Genomic DNA, 20645 nt, shown 5'->3' with positions numbered 1-20645 from the left:
CAGTTCTAGTTTGTGCTTGATTTTTTTCAAGGCATGTTTAAGGAGTTAGTTATTCTTACTTGTCTGAGTGGAAGGGAGTGTCAGTGTGGTGTGGTACCTGTCACGTTAAAAGAATTCTTCCTAAGGTAGTGTTTGCACCCATGGGGATGGTTCCGTTTTGGGTATGGTTTGTGCTGAAGAGCTGCAGCTAAACCCAGCATTTGCTGGAAGAACCCTCATTTTCAGAGTGGTTTGGTTCTGCTGTGTGGGTGACTTGGTGTGAAGGTGTGGAAGTCCAGTTCGTGGCTCTAATCATTAACCTGAAAAAGTCTGGTACTGAAAATTTCATCTATTCTAGCAGTCCCTCTCTCGTCTCTTCCTGCTTGACATCGCAGTTGTGAGGGGGAGCTTAACAATTAAGGTAGAAGTTAGAAGTAGTGCTTACTTTTAAAATTGTTCAGGATTAAAACTTCTTGAATCTCTCCTTGTCAATACTCTTAAAGCTCCTAGTTGGTAACAGACTAAGTTCTGTGGGGAAGGCCTAGCATAGCTACAGAGTAAGAATATTTATGTACACTTATGAGTACAGCAGACAACATATAGAATTAAATAGTTGAAACGTACCACAGGGAAAGGGGATGCATGTTTTGAGGGTGCTGAATATGCCTGGATTTTATCCTTTTTGTTGCAATAGTAAAGCATAATTCCAAAGAAGTACTTTAAGAATAACAGCGAGGTGGTTTTGTGCATGTTCACAGGAGATGTCCTCTAGTATAAATAGTATCATTAGAGATGAATGAATTCTTGCTTGAAAATCATCATGAATAATGTTAATACCGGCTACTTTAGAAGTGCGGCCGTTTATGGCAAGGTAATGTTTCTTGGCTAAAAAGAGGTGACAGAAAATGTTTATTTTACCACTGATGCTTTTTGAAATATCTTGAAAGCTTTCTTAAAAAAAAAACAAACAAGCAAACCAACTAAATAAAATAATGTCTTTAGCACAGGAAATGTAGGTATTTGCATGATATGTGGCTAAGTAAATTTTACATTCTGATTACGACTTTCAACACTACAATAATAAATAATTTGCTGTAATGATATGCAGAAGGCATATCTTGAAACAGCCTTGTCATTTTTGCAAAATCTGAAATTCTCACAAAGAAGAAATGTTCTCTAGGGATCAGCTGTTTTTCCAAGTGTGGTGTTTTCTTCTGAAAAAGTATTGTTCTGTAACTGTATTCTGGGACAAAAAAAAGCTGCAAATCCAAGTCACCTCTGAATACAGCAAGACTTTAGTCTTAAGACATGTGCCTTAACATCACATACATAAAGGAACTTCCTGAACCTGACAACCAGGTCCTGTAATAAATAAGGCAATCTGGTTAAATGTGGGGCTGTGCTACTATGCCTGTCTGTAAGGACTACAAATTCAGTACTTATTTGTACTGATTGAGTGTGCTGTTGGACAACATGCTATTTTTCTGAGAGAAAGCCAGTTTGAGGAGAAGTTGGTGCTGAACAGCAGTTCATTCCAAGCCACTTCCATTTAACTGAACACTGCACAGATTTGAGGAACAAGGTGTGATAAATGGAGAGAATAGGTGAAGGAGAAGCTTCTTATTCTTTTCTTCGGAAAATTTTATGACATCTGTACCATCTGAGGTGCTGCTTACTCTTGTAATTGAAAAGGGCAAGAAGTATAGCTTTCTTTATGAATGAGACTCAATGACACACTGAGAAATGATCAACCTAATTCTTATTTGACCAAAAGTGCTGATAGCAGGTCATAACCATAGCTAGCAAGCTAACATTTCAGCACATTGTCGCAGCAGTGGATGTTCCATAATTCTTTCCTAGTATCTCGATAATAGTCACATCCTGTGATTTGCTGCTGTGGGTTTTGTGTGAAGGGCTGATGAATCTTGTGGGTTAAGCCCGATAGGCACCTAAGAGCTATGCAGCCCCTCACTCTACTCCCTGCTGACCCTCAATGGGATAGAAGCTAAGGAATGGAAGGGCAAAAGAAAAAAACTTGGGTTCAAGATAAAAAGCTGTTTAAGAAGGGGAAGAAGAGAGAAATAAAACAAAAGAGGTGATGCAAAGGCAGTTCCACATCACCTCTCATGGGCAGAGTGATGGCCAGCCAGGTTCTGAACAAAAGATGGCAAACAGAACTGAAACTCTTCTATCCTTTTGCTTCTGAGCATGACAATGCATGGCATGTGATATCTCTTTGGTTAGTTTGTGTTACCTGCCTGGTTGTGCCCCCTCACAACACTTGAAAGCCCCACAGTCTGTTTACAGGGGCAGGGAAGGGGTGCAATGAGAAATAGAGAAGGCCTCGATACTGTGCAAATGCAGCTCAGCAATAACTAAAACATTCGTGGTTTAGAAGTATTGATTTGGTGACAAATCTAAACCACAGCACCATAGAGCTGCTATGAAGAAAATAACCCCATCAGTCATCTGAGGGAAGAGAGGTTTCTTAAAATGATTTATCCATAGGTAGCAGTTTGGATCATTTCCTTTTATTTATAAATGCAGCCTCACACTTTGGATTCAATCATTAACTTTGTAGTGCATTTTTCTTTAGATTTGACAGAACAACTCTCTCTAGCTGTTTCAGGCTGCAGACAGATGGTGAGTCTACCTCCTCTGATGGGTTCAGACAGTATTTGACTACAGCTTTTGCTTTTTAACAACTAGGAGCAAAATTTGCCATGAGCCTGCACAAGAGGCCTCTTGGTGAGACTCCTTGTTTGGTCCTTTGCTGTGAGAGTGAACAACTGAATAAGTCTCTTTTAGCAGTGTTAACTGACAGAAGTTTGTGTAAGCTGTCACTGTACTTCTGGTGCTGAGATGAATAAAATCAGGATGTGGTTGAAGCTGATTTCTTGCAGTTGGACTGTCTGTAGCTTTAATGTCTCTGGTGCTGGTGGCACTTCACTAATAGGCTGGGGAGTTACAGGCATCAGTTTGAAATTGAGGGGATCTTGCTTTCAATACTACCCTTCATGGGCATTCTTTTAAATTAACAGCAGTCTTTTACTTGCATTTTATTTTTTTCGGAGATTTATTTAATCTGGATTTTACCAAGTGTGTAACCAAATGTTTTTGTTTAGGCTTTCTTGCTGTGGGATTTTTTTTCTTCTTTTTTTGCCAAGTTTTTTTTGCCTTTGTGTTCAGAGGGAAGGGGTGAATTTTGAAGTTTTAAGGAGTGTAGATGCTTTGTGAATGTTGCTAAAGGATCAGAAACAATGGTTGATAGAGAAACTGTGCTTTTGGTTGAAGTTAATAAATATGAACCCCTGTCTGACATCTAATTCATAATTAATTCTAACAACTTTGATTTGCCAAATTAACTGTTTCATGTGTGGTAGAGAGGTAGTTGTTGTGTGGCTTGTCACCATCTGCCACAGGTAACACCTGCCCTCTTCAGAGCATCCCGTTGGAGCTATGACTGCAGAAAGAGGAACTCATCAACAGCTCATGTCCAAGTTCTTTGAAGCCCAGCAGTTCATCCCAGTCCCCCCCAATGGCATAAAATCCCAGAGAAGGAGACAGTAAATTTGAGGATTTGGACGGTTTCATCATGGCATTTGTGGTTATTATTTTTCTTGGATTTTAACTGTGAATAAGATGGAAGATGGAAGGTCTTGCAGAGCTGTTAGTTTGACATGTGTTAAATATTTCTGAGATGTTGAGTTTACATAGTTTATCCAAATCCAAACATTTGCATTAGAGTTTTTCAGGATTTTTGCAAAGTGGTTTTAGTGCTCTCTCTCTCTCTGTCTCTCTCTTCCCCCCCCCCTCCAACTATTTAAGGTTTTAAAACTGGAGATCTGAATTACTGCTATGAGGAAGAGCAGTGCAAGCCTTTAAAATGCCTATATGTGAAGACTTTATCACTAAATCTACCTATTTACATTTTAGAACAGCTCTTAGTGGTAAAAAGCATCAATCTCACTGATTCTTAGATTCTTAAAATAATCTGTAAATGACTTTGTAAAATCTGTGTTTTAGTATTTACTAGATTACACTTACTCTGAATTCTATTAATAGTCTTTTTTTTTTTTTTGGCTGAAACATTATGGGTTTTGAATGACAGTATGTGATTTCATTAAAGTTAGTGCATTTCTGCAGGTAAGACCAATCTTTTGGATGAAAAGCGAACTTCCAGCTAAAGGGAAAGTAATTTTTAGTATGTCCTTCAGTAAACCCAGTGGAAGGTTATTCACTGTCATGGCAAATGTTCAGTTATGTAAAGTGTCACATTACTTTAGTTTCAGAAGAGGCTTTGAAACAGTCTACTGTATATATCTTACTAAAATTGTACAGCAAAATATTGCTCTGTATATTACAAAGCTAAGTGTTTTTTTCAAGTGATTTTTCCTTCCCCACAAAGATCTGTAAGTAGGTGGACAGTTTGTGTGCGTGACAGAAGCCATGACTTGGGGCAGTCCTTCTCTTGTGATCTGTGAAATGGGTGACACTAGTTTTATGTTCAACTTCCAGTCCCATGTGCGCAGGGTTTTTTTGTGTTAAATGAGGCAGAACGTAAATAGGTAGAAAGTACATGTATCAGATTTTTTTAAAAACACAACCCTAGAAGACTTTTTTTTTTTTCAGTTTTGTCTCTGTATGTGTTTTTGAAGTTACATGGCCTTGAATAGGGCTTCTACCCCAAAGTTTAGATAGTTAGTAGAAAATTGTTTGAAATTGGATAAGCAAGCATCTTAATCCTTGGAATTTTGCTGCATACTTGGATGTTTTCTTCACACATTCATGTGTGCTGCCTGAGTAGTGCTATTTTTTCATTGAATAACACTGTATATATCTTGTTACTTTAATAAAGACGTTTTTAGCATTGCTCCTGCTGGCACTAACTGTGTTCAGTGTAGGTGGTGGCATTGTACTACGTGTCACTTCAAAGGGCCAAAGAAATTGCTTGTCACAGCTACAGTATAGATTGGGCAACTGATTCTATTTTTACTAACTAAGTGTATGCAAAAATGCTTTGGTTCATATTTCAGATGCTCAAATACAAAAATTTACCCGGTGTACTCTGTTATGATGGCCTTGTTGACTTATTAGAGGTTATTCTGTAGCTTGAAGAAAAGGAAGACCTTTCTCTAGCTGAATTTATTTAAAGAAAGGCACCCTCAGTGTATTTGAAAGCATTTACAACTGAATGTGTCAATAATTTTTGGTGTTAAACTGTGTTTCCCTTCTAGTAATTCCCCTAAAGTGTCAGCTCTATTTAATTTTATGTTTAGAAATATTTTGTTTCAATCAGATGCTCAAAATTAGTTTGACTGGGCATATGTACCAAGATCAGTTACACTTCAGAAAAATGTTATAGTAGCTAAGCCACATGATATGGAATAAGGAAAGTATTATAAGAAACAGTATTAATTCACCTGCTTTTTTAAATGAAGGGGGAAGGAAGAAAAAGCAGAACATCTGAAATCTCCTGCATTTCCTTCAGATGATGACTTAAAATTTTCATTGATTGCATTAGTCACAAAAATTCTTTTTACTGCTTCTCAATGTAGTAGAATTTGGACTGTTTCTTATATGCAGCTCTAAAGGCTGGAATCTGGAAAGCCTATGGAATATATGCTGTTAACATGGCAGGTGTTACCAAAAGGCAGGTTTTCACTCTGAGGGAATAGAAGTGGGAAAAAGATAACTGATGTATCAGACAGACACTGTGCTTTGTAAATAGAATCCAGCCAAGTCTCTTCATTAGTTTGCACTTTTCTAGCCTGGAATGGATTTGAATTTCTGAATCTTGTTATTCCTCTGTCAGCAAATTTTGTTGAAAATCACTAGATTTCCATGTAATAGAAATCCCTTTCTGTTTATCCAGGTGTATATAGGACAATAGCACCTACTGATGGCTTATTAATGACCCTTATTTCATCATTCTGGTGATTTAGGAGAGCTCCAGAGGGCTTCACAGTGATTTCTTTACATTTTACCTAAAGCCCCCCATTATTCTATAAGCTTTAAATTTATTTATGCTGCAAAGTTCAATGTTAAAGCATCAAGAAATAATACAATGAAGCTTGTTTGTTCATTTCATATTCTCATGTGCAGTCTTGCAGTTGCATATGATTTTCCCCAAGATTGTAGCCTGATCCAGTATGTCAGGTGCTCAGTGTTCATTCCTAATGACTGGCTATTATATGTTTTGTTTATTCATTTTGTAGCCTGGGGTTTATTTACTGCGTGCTGCTTTCTGAAGACAGAAAACCTAATTTCTGAAATAAAATATTCAGAGTATCACCAAGGTCATAATGCCCTCATTTTCCTGGAGCTGTACAGGTGAAGGTTGGAAGCACATACATGCTTCTGGGAGCCTGTTTTGAAATGCTTAACACTCCATCTCCAGGAGATACTAAATAAATATTTATAAATAAACATACATGTTTTTACATATATATGCATTATATATAAATATGTGTGTATATATATATTATTTATATATATATATATATATTTAAAAACGCCCCCTTTTCCTCAGGTTCTGTCTAAATAATGATGTGTCTGCAAGGTCTTAACTGCAGACAAGGAGTATAGCCCTCCTTTGTCACCCTTAGCCTCAGTGAGATTTTTCTGTTCAAGTGATTTGCTTGCTGTTCCTCAGAGCTCTGACAGTCAAGCAATACCTGCTCTGCTGTGACAGCAGTGACTGCTTGCATTGGATGGCTTTTTTTCTTACAGAGAACCAAAGGGCAAGTTGTGTTTGCTGCATAACTCAATTTTTTTGTTTTCAGAAGATGTGTGTCCAGTGCTCTCAGTGAGGCTGCAGATTTATGGATGTGAAAAAATAATTGGTTGTATCACTTAAATCTGTGTCACGTGCATACAGTGCTGCCAAAGTGAGATTGTGCAGCCAAGCTTCATTGTGGTATTTTCAACTACCAAGTGCTTGACTTCGATACTGTTGTTGAATTTTTGGGTTTTATTTGTCTTTAGTGTACATTCAGTGGAATGAACTGTTAGATGTGAATAGTTTTTTTTTCTGTATTGTACCTTTTATTCAGGGCTGTTGAGGAGTGTTCCCTGTTCCAGTTGTTCCAGAAGGGTTTGAGTGATGCAAGTGTTGTAGTTTGCTTGCTCAAAGTAGGCAGCTGTTGCTCATGTAGCCATTGTGCAGATGGGTGCAGTCCTGTTGAACATTGCATTAGGAGAGATACTTGAGATCCAGGGGGAAATTGCTGTGGCTCTGTGTCTAACATATTGTTAAAATCGGATCAGAAGTTATTTCTTAGTTTGTTGGCAGCAGTAGGTGAAATACTTGGGTGTTCTGATCTGAATGAGTTGTCTGTAGGACAACCAAGCTGGCAGAGAGTTTGCCTTGCTGGGGAAGGTGGGTGCTCTGTGGCATCAAGATATTGAAAATTACTCCATGTTGAGAGCTGTGTGACACAGTGTCATGTTGAAAGTCTTATGTTGTTTTCAGAGTCATTGTTTTTGGAGTCAGCATTGCCTGCTATTTATGTCAAGAAACAAACACTTCTGCAGCGCTGTCATAAAACAGAAACAGATTTGCTTTGCATTAATGAATTATTGCATAGCAAAGCCTGGCACAGGGCCCAGAATTTAAGCAAAACCACAGTATCAACTTCTGTATTTTGTTTTAAAACATAAGGTTGCTTTTGATGTGTTCAAGACTCTTCTGGATTTAAGTTCATTGTTCATTTAATAACTGTATGATGATTGATTACATGCTACTTCTTTCTCTAGTGAATTCCATGTGGATTTCTTTACACTGTTTATGTAGAAGAAATTTTTTTCATCTTACTTCATTATATTCATGTCATGATTAGACTTTCTTGTGTGTAATAGATTTCCATAAAATTCAGTGCTCAGGTGATTGCATTAATTTTTTTTCCCTGATCACCATAGTCTCTTGACTTAAAGTCAAAACTTTTTTCTTCAAAGCATTGAGATGATTTTTTTCCTTCCTACCTACTTGTCCTATCTCCAGGGAACCGTGCAAGAATAAGATTTTTACCTTATTTGTATTGTGTCAAGAACTGGTGAAAGAGAGCTATTTTATCTTTGCTCAGAAGAAATCGTAGTCTTTCATTAGAAGAGAAGTTCCTAGGTATTAAAAACTTAAAGGTTGATATTTTGGGTGCTCCAATTTTTTCAGCCAGAACAAAAAGATTTAATGTGGCATTTTCCTCAGGCTGGTATCTAAATTTTCTTTCTGAAGTTTGTTCATTGAAGTAGTTCCTGTGTGACATGGAGACTCTGAACTTCCCATGTAATGCTACTGTTCTCAGACATACGAATGACTTGGATTAGGAAACACTGATTTATCATTTATTTCCTCTTCAGGCTGCCTGTCACAGAGAGCGTTGGAACAGAATATGCCAAAAAATACAGACGAGCAGAGGAACAACAGCGAGGTGTATCTGGAAATGATCAGCCTGTCTCTAATAAACCAGGTAAAAAAGGAAATAAAAATACCATGATCAGATACACTTGTCCTTTTTCTCCCTGTGGTTTTTCTCCCTATCTCCTGTACTCGAAACTGTGAAACCCTTCTGTGTATTTCTTGTTTAATGATGTGTGTGTATTAGTTTGTTATATATAAAGGCCTGGTATTATTATTTTCTGGAAACCACACCATATAATGCAGTTGCATAGATAAAGGTGCATATATCTGGCTTGTTGTATTGATAAATGTAGATACATGATTGAAATAAATCTGCAAGGAAAAGATACCACCCGTTAGATTCATGTCTTTGTTCTGTTTTCTCATTTTCTATCCATTTTATTTCTGTGCCTACTTGATTATTGCTTTGAACTGCCTTTAGAGGGAAATTTGCTTGCACTTCTTTCCTAGGAGCTCTGGTAAAAGCAGTCTGAGGCTGACTCACTTGTCAGGGCAGCTCAGCTTCAAACTCTACTGTGCCTCTTAATTTCCAGTTTTGTTCATGTAGATGATTTCCTAAGAAAAGGACATTTATGTGTTTTGTCTGTTCTTTGTGTCATTCTGTTTATACTTTTTGTATACCTTTGCTGATGTACCAAAATTTGAGAACTTGAGAAATCTTCTAGAAATTGCTGTCCTTCAGTGCTTCTGCAAATCCTGTGGCCTCTGGAACTCAGGTAGCTGAGGAAGCCATTTGTTGGGTCTGTCATCAGCAGAGAGGCAGTAGGTTCAGTTGGCCTGTTCAGCATGTGCAGTGCACCTGACCTTCTGTCCCAACATCAAAATATTGTCTCTTTTTCACTTGACATTACAGAGAGGAGGTGTTGAAAGGTGAAAATGGAGGAATAAAGGGACTGGTAAGGAGCTTCTAATGTTGTAGTTCAGGAATCTGGTGGTGTTCCCTGGTTTTTTCATGTGCTTTATTAGCAAAGGAAGGACAACAACAAACTGACTGAGCCTAAGTTCCTTAGATGTTTGTTTAATAGGGTAGTGGTACTGATTAATGCAATGAAATACCGTAGATCATTTAACGTCCTTCACCTGTTAAATCAAAATTCTGCCTAAAGTAAACTAGCAACCTAATTTAGCAGCACTACTGGCCTACATAACTTTGAATGGAATTGATGCTAGCAGTGTTCCTCCTGTAAAAGAAACAGTTATAACTTAGGCTTTTTAGGAAATATTTCTGTGTAGTCATCCTGGTATTTTATTTTAAAAATACCTTTTTTTTTTGTAGTCTACCCTAAAAAGTTTTTCCTTGAAATTTATACCTTTTAATATTTATTCTTTCCTTCCAGTTGTAACTTACCTAAACAGCATCTAATTAGCAAACCACCCTAAAATATTACCGAAATACTGGCATATTATATACTCTCTTATTATCAATCTGTTAGATATTTCCCTTAGTCCCTTCCCCCTCCCTCCCCCCTTTCTAGTCTTTGTCTGTGTCATTGTCTGGAGTCTTGTTGCTTCAGGAGCTGTTCCATGCAGTGTTGATGCCTGCCTCCTCTCATCAGTGCTGTGCTCCCAGCTGTGTACAATCCAGTGGCGGGCTCTCAGCAAACTGGGTAGTGACAGGACTGGAACATTCCTACGGCATTCTGAGACTGAGCTGCCAAATCCCACCTAGATGCAGAATAACAGAAATACTTCAGAAAATCCTGGTTCTTATTGCTATCAGTTTTGACTTACAGACAAACTCATGTTAGGATAATATAACAAAGAAGCTCAGTAAGCGAGCATAAGATTTGTACTGTTAAATTTATAGGTTATAAATGTGTATGTTGTTACACATTTGAGACTGCTGCTGTTAAATGGTAATATGAGATCATACAGATTTCAAGAGCTCCAAGGGGTATTTGTAACCACGAGCTGTATTGATCTGGAAGTGTAGGTTCTTTTTAAGAACGTGAGTATTGTCATAAATTATCAAGAGTTTATCTAGACCAGGACATATGAGTTCTAGCTGTGTTGAATACATATGTAGTCAGGAAATAACCTTCACAACATGGAAATGAGAAGCTGATTTGGCCTGAAGGTTCAGAATTGGTATGCTTTTTGTAGCTTCTTTCTTTTGGAGTTGCTGTTGCAACTGTAGATGATACCTTCTGTATAAATCGACAGCCTCTTTTAAAACTTGTGGAGTTACTGAAACTGTTGTGGTGTTTGTATTGTTTGTGCCTTGTTATTTTATGAAATCCTGTTGAGTTTAAATCTTGTGCTTTCCAATTTCTTTGAAAGAGCATATGCTTTTATACTTAAAGGACCAACAGAAATGCCTGATCTGCTTCTGTGTTGGGAAAACAGATCATCAGGGAGTTGCATTTAGAGTTCTGACTCTGCTGTAAATGATAATACTACTGTGAAAAGGAAGTTGAAGTGATTAAATAAGAGTAGAGGAAAATTCTTTGTCACAACTCTTAGCCAAAACAAGTAGAGTATTTGCAGTTCTTCCGTGGCCCACCAGACTGGTTTCACATTTGGTACTGGCTGTTTCAGGCTCTCCACACCTTTGATTCTCTGAGCTCGTGGGATACTGTGCAGAGGGAGACCTTCTGGAGTTGTGTGCATGGGACACTCGCCTAATTTGAGCATTCTGTAGAAAACGGATTTTTTCCCTCTCCCTCCTCCTTCCCACCCCAAAATCTGGGAATTCTAAACTGTGTGCACTAAGAGTCTTACTCTTAAGCTTGTAAAATCCTTAATAAATTCCCCCCCGCTTTTTTTTTTTTTTTTTAAGCATAACTATATAATTATTTTCGTGCAGCTTTGTGGATGGCAATTCTTTTTCCTTTTCTCATTCTTCATTATTTTCATACCATTAAACGGATCTGTTCTGGAGGTGTTCTAGGTTCCATGTGAAGTAATTGCTTACAGAGAATAAGCAATTTAAACATCATTTATGCCACATGAAAACTTCAATTATAGAGTTCCTTAAATGTTTGGGATTCAGAACTGATGCATGTCAGAAAAATTAATCATAGCACAGATTTCACCTCAAAACCTTTTGTATATAAAATATATGCAAGTTGAAGAGAATTGTAATGGAGAAGTGTTTTCTTAGGAATTTTCATGTTACCTGTGAGCATCCTTCGGCAGTCAGCACTTCAAGACCGAAAATTGTTAGCCTGTTTTCCTCAGTCAGGAAGTTTAATTGCTTTGCCCAGGCTCTGGATTAATCTTTCCAGGGCTCAGTCAGTAGCAACTTCATCTACTTGGTGTTATGACTGAAGTATGTGACGTACTGGTAAGTCCTTATGCTTTGTGGCTCGGTGCAGGAGCCGTGTTGTTACCTCTCTCTTTCCTTTCCTGTGAGCTTCCTTGATGACTGTAGTCACCTTGTGTATTTGTAGCTCAGCAGAGGGATGATCAGGGATGTAATAAGCATCTCATTTGACTCACTTAACCAGTACTTCCTAGTATACTTTGTTTTAAGGCTCTCATTTTAATTTGCTTTTATTCATAGATACCAAGATCCAGCTGTACAATCTCTTCAACGATTCTCTTCAACTTTAGAACTGGTGAATGCAAAAATCTAATCTTGTGTTAAAAGGATATGTTCAAATTCAATTCAGGAAATGGGTACCAGAGGGAATACATCTGCTTATATGGCCTACAATAACTGAGATACTGGAAAATTGCTCTTTCCATGGGCACTGGACTGTTTTAGTCATGGCAGTCAATGTGTCTCTACAGAACTTCCATAATAATTGAAAAGGAAGTAGGCAGGCAATTTCATCTTACCCATAATTGAGTTTTCTGTTTCTTTTTTGCACTTGCATGCAAAATAATTTCTTTAATAGATAAATGAATGCCATTATTCTGGGTTGGCATTAATGCTTCTTATACACTGAAATATTTAGCTTGTCCTAAAACACCATGGTGGGCAGCTGCATGCTTCCTCAATTTACCATTTTCAGGTTGGAAGTGTCCTGCATTCTCTGTATGTCAGAATCTGAGGTGCAGGTTAGAGCATGGTGTCTTACAATGGCGTGCACTGGTTGGGTCAGCTATCCTGGTCTTATGAAAATTTTCCAGAAAGTAAAAGCAATTGAAAAGTTTGTGCCTTTTTTGCTGGTAAGTCTGTAGTCCTTTAGCTCCTTGACTCTGTAGATTTGTCTGTATTGGCAGAAGATCAGTTCTCATTTGGGGAGAACTCGGATATGAAAAATAGAAAAGAAAAACCCCAAGCAAAACCAAACAGTTGAAGGCAACTAGACTGTGTGCTACAGAGTTCACAGTTAAATGTTATTTAAATGAGTAGAATAACCTTGGAACTTTCAATGGGATGTGTTTTCAAGTGTTTCTCTTCTGCAGCAGGTCTTCGTGGTACAAAACAGCAGCTTTCGTTTTTAAAATATAAAGGTGAAGCTTCTAAGGTCTCTTAAGATGGTTACTCAAGTTCTCCCATCCCCATTTTGCTTTTTTTTTTATTCACTAATGATCATAGCAGGTTTCAGATGAAGTTTGTGTCCTCAGTTTGTTAGGGTGGGCATTTTCATGGCTTCTTTGGTCACATCAGTGTTCATCTGAAGTCGCCAGTTCAGAGGCTCAAGTCTGTACTGTCTGCTCGAGACAGAACTCTCACAGTTGTCATGGTATTAGTCCCCCAGGCAAACTCAGTCATGCTTTTTTCAGTTTAAGCACAGTCTACATGTCTTGGAGAGAGAAAAAACAAACCATACCGGTTTTAGTACTTGTAGCATCTGCTATGTGCTTATATGGCTGTCAGTTCTCAAACTCTTCGTGTTGATGGTGCCTAACATTGGATCACCATTTACTTCTGGGATAATTCTTTTCCAAATTTCTATGTTTAGGAGAAGGTAAGATGTTGCCATCATAGAATATATAAAAAGCAATATTAAAGAAAGTTATGTTTCAGCAGTGAAAAAAAAATTACGTATACAAAATTGATTAAATTAATCAGATTATTCAGCAGGTACGTGAATATTGGTGGCTGTTTCTTTGTTTCTGCTTTGGTCCTTTGTATTTTTAAAATAAATTTTTAAATTGAATTTTAGGTCAATGATTTCTGACTAATGCACTGTCTTTTTACTGAATTACAGAGGTTTAAATTATTATATTTTTTTTTACTTTCCCTCCTTATTTATAAGCACTGTTTAAAAATTGCTGCTGTCTTCTATTTTATACTTTTAACGTGCTTTTCAAAATTGCATTTGTTTCATGGAAAACCTGATAGAGGTGGGAAGGCCATGTTCCTTTATCAGGAATTTACTGACACCGGGATCTGTTTCGTAGCAGCTTGAGGTTTCTTCCAGCATTGGCCAAATCACACAGAGCTGTGGATGTCCCAGAAGTGACATGTTTGTGCCAGAGGGAAACCAGTCAGCCTCTGTACAGTGTTGCTGTGACAGAATGCTATATATGAATTTTTTTTCTGGGGAATATATTTAGAAACTTGACCAAAAGTATTTTAGAAAGGACAGACAATATTTTCAAGGCAGGCTGCTAATAAGTTCTGGTTTTCTGTGTGTTCAGAGGTGTTAAGTAAATCCTTGTGCAGTGATCACCTTTAACTGTTGCATTACACAGAGTCCAGGTAAAGAACCTTTCTTGTTGCAGAGTGTGGCTTCAGGAAAACTCTGTTTTTTAGTGCTTTATGAAACTGTCTTGTTGAACTGTATGCTGTTTTAATGTGAGAATAACTTAATTTGTATTGCTTGACACTTTAAGACAATTTGGGGGCTTGGAGCACATTCAGGTGTAGTACAGAGACAGAACATGTTGTTCTGCCTGCTTTTGCTTCACTGCTGTGTGAGCTTTTTACAACCTTTCCAAAGAAAGGGAGCTATAACTGCAGCCAAGTATTGAGGTTATAGCCTTTATTTTAAAGTAATTATTGCCTTTGTAAAAAGAATACCAGATTTCTTTCTCACCAGTCTGCTTATTGGGGAAATAATGCATTAAAAGAAGTGAAGTATGAGATTTTATTGCTTCTGTGCAAATAAGTCGATTTTACCATAATACCTGGTGAAACCCATTTGAAATTAGAAAGCATTCCTACTTTTGATTTCATTATGGTGGGGTTTTTTAGCCAGATTGTTTAATTGCAAGTTACAAAACAGTCTTGTCTAGGTTTTCCCCTTCTGCACTTCCTCTACAACTGTCTGACAGCAGACCTCTGAGAGAAACTCATGCTGGCACTGTGAGATTTTTGTCCTGTATTACTCAGTGATAACAGTGACTAACTCCTGCCATGAGACTGCAGAATGTAGTATCACGTTGAAGGGTCATCATGGTGCTCACCAGATTTGTTTGAACTGCCAAGTGGTAGAAATATAATTGCCTTCCTGTGAAATTATGAGTTGTTTTCCACTGTGGATCCAGTAGACTCTAGGGGGAAAAAACGAAGGCATATGAATAAGGCAGATTTTTTCAGAATTGTGAATTCTTGGCTGCACAGGTAGAACTGGTAATTATAATGCAAACTGTGCAAAAATACTGTTTTAAATTAAGAGAAAAGCATATAGAATTGTATACCTTTCTTACACTGATGATGGTTTATACACAGAAGCAATGTTTTTTCAGAGTTGCTTCCAGTACAACAGCAATTGCATAAACCTAGAAGATCTCCAATAATCTACTGATATTAAAAGTATTAGTTCTATTAATACTCGCAAGTATGCAGTTCAAATTTTAGAGAAGTTAGGTTTCCAAATCTCTTGCTGGATTTTCTTTTTCTCTATTGAAATAAACTATTCTTGGTTATTTTTTTGCCTAGGTACTTCATTGTCTCAGTGTCAATCAGGTGATTCAAATTCTATACCAATAATTAAACATAAATATGTGAATATGCCTACAGCCAAACACAGGGAAAAGGTAATGTCAGTGTACTTTCTCTCATGAAATAAAGCTGAAAATAATGTTTTATTGTGGTTTTGGGGCTGGTTTTTTTTTTGTGTGTGGGGTGGTGTTTTTTTGTTGTTGTTTTTTTGTTGGGTTCTTGTTTTAGTTCTTGGTGGGTTTTTTTGTGTTTTGTTGTTGTTGTTTGGTTTTGTTTTTTGTTTTTTTTGGTTTGGTTTTGGTTTGGTTTTTTCTTTTGCTTTTTTGGTTTGGTTTTGGTTTGGTTTTTTCCTTCTTTTTTTCTTTTGTTTTTTTTTCTTTTGTTTTTTTTTCTTTTGTGTTTTTCTTTTGTTTTTCTTTTGTTTTTTTTCTTTTGTTTTTTCTTTTGTTTTTCTTTTGTTTTTCTTTTGGTTTTCTTTTGTGTTTTTCTTTTGTGTTTTTCTTTTGTGTTTTTCTTTTGTGTTTTTCTTTTGTGTTTTTCTTTTGTGTTTTTCTTTTGTGTTTTTTTTTGTTTTTTTCTTTTGTTTTTCTTTTGTTTTTCTTTTGTTTTTTCTTTTGTTTTTTCTTTTCTTTTTTCTTTCCTTTTTTCTTTTGTGTTTTTCTTTTGTGTTTTTCTTTTGTGTTTTTCTTTTGTGTTTTTCTTTTGTTTTTTTCTTTTGTTTTTCTTTTGTTTTTTCTTTTGTTTTTCTTTTGTTTTTCTTTTGTTTTTTCTTTTGTTTTTCTTTTGTTTTTCTTTTGTTTTTTCTTTCGTTTTTTCTTTCGTTTTTTCTTTCGTTTTTTCTTTCCTTTTTTCTTTCCTTTTTTCTTTCCTTTTTTCTTTCCTTTTTTCTTTCCTTTTTTCTTTCCTTTTTTCTTTCCTTTTTTCTTTCCTTTTTTCTTTCCTTTTTTCTTTCCTTTTTTCTTTCCTTTTTTCTTTCCTTTTTTCTTTCCTTTTTTCTTTCCTTTTTTCTTTCCTTTTTTCTTTCCTTTTTTCTTTCCTTTTTTCTTTCCTTTTTTCTTTCCTTTTTTCTTTCCTTTTTTCTTTCCTTTTTTCTTTCCTTTTTTCTTTCCTTTTTTCTTTCCTTTTTTCTTTCCTTTTTTCTTTCCTTTTTTCTTTCCTTTTTTCTTTCCTTTTTTCTTTCCTTTTTTCTTTCCTTTTTTCTTTCCTTTTTTCTTTCCTGTCTTGTTTTCTTTCCTGTCTTGTTTTTCGTTTTTTGCTTTGGTTTTCGTTTTGTTTTTTATTTTGTTTTTTAATTTTGTTTTTTGCTTTGGTTTTGTTTTTTGTGGGTTTTTTTGTTGTTGTTTTGGTTTTTTGTGGTTTTTTTCTTTGTTTATTTGGGTTTGTTTTGTTTTGTTTTTTGCTTTCTTTTTGTTTTGGTTTTTGTTTTGGTTTTTCTTTTGGTTTTTTGTTTGGTTTTTTGTTTGTTTTTTGTTTTCTGTTTTGTTTTTGTGTTTTTCTTTGTTTTTGTTTTGGTTTTGGTTTTTCTTTTGTTTTTGTTTGTGTTTTGTTTTTGTTTGTGTTTTGTTTTGTTTTTGTTTTTTGTTTTATTTTTTGTTTTGTTTTTGGTTTTTTTATTTTGTTTGGTTTTTTGATTGGTTGGTTGGGTTTTTGTTTTTAGATGGAAACTTTATGTTTTAAACATTGTACAAAATCACTATATAAAAATTCTTAGAGGAAAAAACACTGCTGTTATACTTTATGGGCACACACACATATTTTACATGAATACCTCTATTCTTTTCTGTGATCTTCTGATGTGTTTTAGAAGTCCAGTTATCTCCACATTCCTTGAAGATGATGGCATGGTGTTTTACAGAGATTAGATGTGTGGCCTGGAAGCTGCTGATATTTCAAGTCCGTTAAAAATCTGTTTTGTTTTGTAGACTTATGAGTTTTCTTGAAAAATTGTTTCAGATACTGTCTCTGATACAAAACAATTCAGTTGTGATTGTAGAAGGAGCAACTGGCAGTGGTAAGAGCACGCAGATTCCACAATATGTTCTGGATGATTGCATGCAGCAATCTATCTACTGCAACATTGCTGTTACCCAGCCCCGGAAAATCAGTGCCAGCAGCCTTGCCAGGTGGATTAGCAAGGAACGATCATGGACTCTGGGTGGATTTGTAGGATACCAGGTAAAAGTTTCAAATGCTGTTTAAAAATGCATTAAAAAGTACTATGTCTTCTTTCTTAATTGCTTTTAAAGAGATCCAGCATACTGAAGTAATGTTAGAGAATCTGCTTTTAAAGTAGAATGGCTGTTTTCTAGCTGTCTCCTGCTAAATGTTTGTAATTAAATTAACTTTTAAAGTTGAATAACTATAAATCCTGGTGGGACTCCCACAGAAATATTTTTCTGCATTGGACACACCTATATGTATATTTTTTTTTTACTTTAAACTCCTTAAGTAACATACTTTATCTGTTTGACTTTACTACATTTACCTGTCAGCTCTGTCAAAACTTTCATGCAGTTATGGCCACACTGTTCTGTGAACATCCTGTTGTTTCTTCTTAGCCTGTGAAAACTTGAACTAGTTTTTCCTCTTAAATCCATCTCCTCCTTTTGCTTTGTCCAGCTCAGCTTCAAACTCAGTTATGTCCTTCCTTTTCTAAACTGGATGCCACTTTCCTCTTTTAACACAGGTTACTTCATCTGTTATCCCACATCCACTTTCTTCCACGCCCCATCCTGTGTCTCTGCTTCCCAAGGTGTCTGCTACTGTACCAGGCCTCTGAATCCCTACATTTCACTAAATTACTGTCCCAACGAGACAAAGTAAAGCAAAAATGAAGGCAGATAAAGAAAGGTTCAAGGAGAGCAGCCCAGACATGCCTTAGTCCTGAGGCCTTGCAAACTCGGTGCAAAGCTCATGGCCTGCTACAGAAATGCCATATTACAGGGCTGTGCAGATACATGAGCTTCATTTTTACATCTAAACGATCTTTATTGTCATCCCTGCTGAATGCTGTTCTTTGTCTAGGTGACAGATGCATCTATAGCAAATACTGTAGTAGAAAAAATAGTTTTTTCTTTTTCATTTTTCTTCAGGTAGGTTGGAAAACAAAGTAAAAAGGCTCTTCATGGTTAATCACCAAGTTTCATTTCTGAGAGGTGAACACTCAAGAGAATTCTGTGATTATGCTCTGGCATTATCTCAGATTGTAACTAAGCCAATATTAATAACCTCCAGCTATCATATTTGTAGCATTACTGTGGGCTATTGTCCTGGTTTAAGCCCAGCTGGCAGCTAAGCACCACACAGCTGCTCACTCACCTCACCCCTCCACCCCTCCTGACCCTGGTGGAACGGGGAGGAGAATCAAAGTTAAGCTTGTAGGTTGAGACAGGAGCAACTTAGCAATTGAAACAGTTTAAAATATACTAAGAATAGTAAATAATGATTAAAAAGTAATAACAAAAAACCCCCAAGGGATGCACAGTACAATAGCTCACCACCCGCTGACTGATGCCAGACCCTGTCCCCAAACCCCAGTTGGTTCCCTTGTGGGTAAATCCCTGGTTTACATACTGGGCATGGCATTCTATGCCATGGACTATCCCTTTGGCAGTTCAGGTTGCCTGTCCCGACTGTGCTCCCTCCCAGGTTTTTTGTGTATCTCGTTAAGGGCAGAGCACAAACCACAAAAAAGTCCCTCGTCTTAGGATGAACATGACAGCAACAACCAAAACACCAGTGTGTAATCAAAAGTTTTACTAAATCCCAAAAACACAGCACAATACCACCTAGGAAGAAGAAATTAACTCTATCCCAGCCAATACCAGAACAGTTATAGATGTTGTTTTTTTTCAAAGTAAGTTCTACATAAAGTCTATGATGTGATTTGATACCTTGAATTAATTAGTCATAAAATTGCTAAATTGATTTATTACGCTAATGAGTCATAAAGACATAAAATGGTGCTGTGCTTCCAAGCTGTCTTCAGGACAGTGGATGTGGATGTGCTGTGCTTGTTTCACCAGCACTTTTTTGAGCTGAGTAGAAACAGGTAAAATGGCTGAGCTTGGACGCATCTGCTCTAGGCTGATGTGAAAACTGCATGTGAAAAGGTGGTCACAGCTCTGCCTGACTGGGTGGATAGCACCTGAGATAGCTAAAGTTAAACAAGTACTTTAGGAATCAAAAATCTATTGCATGACATAAGTTTGTAGAACTTTCAGGAATAAGTTGACCTTGGTGGTATCTTACACATCTTTCCTTTTCCTGTCCAGTAAGCAAACTACATTTTGGCAAAATCTTTTTCTTCCTCTTCATATTAGTGGTAAAGATGATGTACATACCTTTAGAAGTCTTTGAAGAATTCTTCTCAGGCTAAAGCCCCTAGCAAGGAATTTTGATACTTAGTAAACTTCAGAGGTTTAAATTTTTTTAAATTTCTCCCAAAAAAACCCAGTTAATTGGTTCTGGGATTTGAGAACACTTTTGTACAGTGACTTCTACAAGTGTAAGTAAATAATTTAGATGGATTTACATTGTGTTTTATTTTGGAGTACATGTTTCTCTAAATATATTAAATATCTCTTTCCATCTTAACATGTATTTTTCTTACTGTTGTTAGTTGAGCTTAGAGAACGTTTCAACAAAGGAGACAAGGTTGCTGTATATGACAACTGGAGTTCTTCTTCAGAAAGTAGTTTCTGCCAAGAGCCTAACTGAGTTCACGCATATTTTCATTGATGAAGTAAGTTGTTGGAGATAAGCTTAAATTTCATATTAAGAAAGCCTTCTCTTTTGTTGCTCTTACATGCAAGAGAAAAGCAGACATCTGCTTGTAAAGATGTTTTGTATAAGGTGTCTAAGCTAATACTTGATGAAATAGGCTTGTTCTCAGCATTCCTTTGAGCGACAAGTGTAGCACTAAGGGTGTAGGGAGGGTTTTTTTGTGTGCTTAGCTTTTCATACAGGTGCCTTGAAATGTTTATTGAAATCTACCATGTGGAATTCAAGAACCTGTCTGGCTAGGCCTACTAGGAGGAAGCAGCCAGTTTTCACTCAGTTAGGTATTACAAAGAGTCTTTATTCTTTAGGGATAGCCCGAGAAATACCCCTGTGAAAGTTCTGTCTTCTGGCTGGATTTACAGTTTATTCATGTGGATTCATTGTTATTGCTGTCAATTCACCAAAAAGCTAAAGAAAATACACTTGTAGGTTTTTTGTAATTTGCATATTTTTACATGTTTCTATGCTTACTTCATGTGGAAAGTCAGATGTCAAATTGTGCTTTCGTGAACCATGAACGTAAATCACATATGAGATATAGGACATCTTGGGGTGTAGTGATACAGAAGAGGACTTAGGGGTTTGTTTTGGGAGGATATTTTGGTTTTTTTGGTTATTTTGTTGGTGGGTTTTTTTTTTCTTTTGGTTGGTTGGGGTTGATTTTTGTTTGTTTGTTTTTTA

General features: G+C 36.6%; 1 protein-coding gene across 2 annotated transcripts in view; it reads left to right on the top strand.

Annotated features, from left to right (window-relative positions):
- TDRD9 (tudor domain containing 9) overlaps positions 1-20645 on the top strand; it is a 73049-nt gene that overhangs the window by 10177 nt on the left and 42227 nt on the right. For both annotated transcript variants that reach the window (XM_051769475.1, XM_051769474.1), the window contains exons 2-5: positions 8338-8447; positions 15180-15277; positions 17136-17357; positions 19804-19926. In XM_051769475.1, coding sequence (XP_051625435.1) covers positions 8338-8447; positions 15180-15277; positions 17136-17357; positions 19804-19926 — 553 coding nt within the window. The remainder of the gene's footprint in view (positions 1-8337; positions 8448-15179; positions 15278-17135; positions 17358-19803; positions 19927-20645) is intronic.

This window comes from Manacus candei, unplaced genomic scaffold (genome assembly GCF_025592945.1).
Source record: "Manacus candei isolate 608988 ecotype Guabito, Panama unplaced genomic scaffold, ASM2559294v1 h1tg000109l, whole genome shotgun sequence".
Classification (NCBI taxonomy): domain Eukaryota; kingdom Metazoa; phylum Chordata; class Aves; order Passeriformes; family Pipridae; genus Manacus; species Manacus candei.
The sequence above is the reverse complement of the archived record's forward strand: the minus strand, read 5'-3'. Positions and strand labels throughout refer to the sequence as shown.